Here is a 2,793-nt window from a genome sequence, read left to right on the forward strand (position 1 = left end):
ATAGACAAACACCTACCAGCTAGTACATGGCAGCAGAAATACATAGACAAACACCTACCAGCTAGTACATGGCAGCAGAAATACATAGACAAACACCTACCAGCTAGTGCATGGCAGCAAAAAATACATAGACAAACACCTACCAACTAGTGCATGGTAGCAGAAATACATAAACAAACACCTACCAGCTAGTGCAATAAGTTGCTTTCCCAGTGGTGGATGACCATCAAAGAAAAATGTTCTCTTCATATACAGAATGGCAAACTTTCCATAATGGAGTTCATCAAATCTGTGTAATCATAGAGTGCACACATATATCATGATAAAAAAATTAGCACATCTACTAAAAACTAACCTACAACAAAATAAGAGCACAACTTTTACTTTTCCAAATGTAATACCTAGCCAAATAATATATTACAAATTAACCCAATACTATTTTATATAACAAACTAAATAAACATTACTATTTCTGCAAGATAGACTGTGTTCTAAGGTGCTAGAATAAAAAGCCTACAGTTTGCTGCAAGGTTAAAAGACCCCTTTATAATTCTAAAGTATTAGTTACTTCTTGGAACTTTTTCCATACTTTTCAGAACATTTTTTATACTATTTTGTAACATCTGATCTTCAAATAATATATCATTACAGTAAGCTTAATCTAAATAACTCAGAGAAAATATTAAAGTAGCCAAGTGAGATAATATCAAATTACTTTTGGTAACTGCAAAGTACAAGTTTTGTATATCTGTTGAATTTAACTTACACAATTCCTCTTGGTTCCTCAAGTCTATACATTCTTGTTGTCACAGCAATTAAAAACATTACCAAGGCTAAAGCATCAACTTCAAATGTAAAAGTAGGTGGATTACTATCACCACTGAACCATGATGTGGTAAAGTGTTCCAGATCATCACTGGAGTGAGATTCAGAAGTTGAGCTTTCATCCTCCTGAAACAAACACAAACCGTTGGATAACAATAATTAAATAAATAAAAATGTATTAATTGAATAAACGTGCATACATGTTTCCTAATTATTCATTTGTGCAGTAGCCAAACTTTCATTCAAAAATGCAACAATCAAAATCTGTAAAAGTATCTTTGTTATTTTGCTCCATTCTCACTAAATCATACAAGCAGTCACAAAAAGTTTTGGATTATAGTATTTAGATACTAATCTCTTTACTAATCACTGCTTATATTGAATTCTGACTGACTCCAAGTTTAATACAGATACTAACTTACATATATGTAGTGAAGTTGTTGTTGTTTTTTTCCAAAATTTCAAAATGTTCCATACATATATATACAGAAATTGGAAAAATAATTCAAGTAATAACACTATTTAACTAAATCCTAGGATTATCAAGAAGGTCCATACGGATTCCATCAACTTTTTAAACACATTTTCCTAACCTACTTATACACCAAGACGATTGTTTGTCGGTCCATGACTTAGTTTATTACAGGGTAATAATAACATATGAATCACACAAAAAGAATAAACAAAAATACTGTCAGTGCTGAAAATAATCACAGCTGTTACTGCTGAGGCACCCTATATATTTTACATAGAAAATAAATTGATTTCACACAATAACTTGGGTTAGTTCTTTACATTGGGTGTTGTAATAGGCAAAAACACAAAGAAACTCAATATGATGCAATATGTGGGCCCCACCAGCAGTGAATAGTATCAAAAGAAGTTGGTAATTTGAGGGTCCAACTTTTATCACACGATTACAAAGAATAATTGAGAATTACTTGGAATAACATTGTGCTTCTGAACAACTATTCTGCATTGTTTATATTATAACTGTTTTGATACAGTATATAAAAACTTAAGTTACAAAGAAAGCTGAACAACATGCTGATTTTCACCTTGTTTAGTTATAGCAAACTTTATTGAATTCCACAAAAATAATGTTTTGTTTTCTTAAAACTGTGAATTCCACTGCTTTTTTCATGCTTTCATTCATTTTTTAGCTTTTCTTGTTATTTGCCTCTTATTCCTTCCACCTGATACCTGAGAGCTGGTGAACAAGCTCTAAAGAAACACATAATCAATTGTGAACTAGCCCTTGGACAACATAGTTGTTGAAACAAAGTCTTGGGGAACACAAATAGTGAAGGAGGTGACTCACCATTCTCAAAAGCTGTATTGTTATATAAACATAAACAAGCCTTAAGGAACACACACATTCAAGGAGGTGACTCACCATTATCAAAAGCTGTATTGTTATATAAACATATACAAGCCTTAGGGAACACACATATTCAAGGATGGAACTCACCATTATCAAAAGCTGTATTGTTATATAAACATAAACAAGCCTTAGGGAACACGCACATTCAAGGAGGTGACTCATCATTATCAAAAGCTGTATTGTTATATAAACATAAACAAGCCTTAGGGAACACACATATTCAAGGATGGAACTCACCATTATCAAAAGCTGTATTATTATATAAACATATACAAGCCTTAGGGAACACACACATTCGAGGAGGTGACTCACCATTATCAAATGCTGTATTATTATATAAACATAAACAAGCCTTAGGGAACACACACATTCAAGTAGGTGACTCACCATTATCAAAAGCTGTATTGTTATATAAACATAAACAAGCCTTAAGGAACACGCACATTCAAGGAGGTGACTCACCATTATCAAAAGCTGTATTGTTATATAAACATAAACAAGCCTTAGGGAACACACACATTCAAGTAGGTGACTCACCATTATCAAAAGCTGTATTGTTATATAAACATAAACAAGCCTTAGGG

The 2,793-nt window shown here is 32.4% G+C and overlaps 1 protein-coding gene across 1 annotated transcript in view; it reads right to left on the reverse strand.

Annotated features, from left to right (window-relative positions):
• LOC106477881 (protein O-mannosyl-transferase 1-like) overlaps window positions 1-2,793 on the reverse strand; it is a 39,757-nt gene that overhangs the window by 29,092 nt on the left and 7,872 nt on the right. The window contains exons 2-3 of the mRNA XM_013938404.2: window positions 767-951; window positions 186-289 (exon numbers count right to left, since the gene is read on the reverse strand). Coding sequence (XP_013793858.1) covers window positions 186-289; window positions 767-951 — 289 coding nt within the window. The remainder of the gene's footprint in view (window positions 1-185; window positions 290-766; window positions 952-2,793) is intronic.

The sequence above is a fragment of the Limulus polyphemus genome, unplaced genomic scaffold (assembly GCF_000517525.1).
Source record: "Limulus polyphemus unplaced genomic scaffold, Limulus_polyphemus-2.1.2 Scaffold170, whole genome shotgun sequence".
NCBI lineage: Eukaryota > Metazoa > Arthropoda > Merostomata > Xiphosura > Limulidae > Limulus > Limulus polyphemus.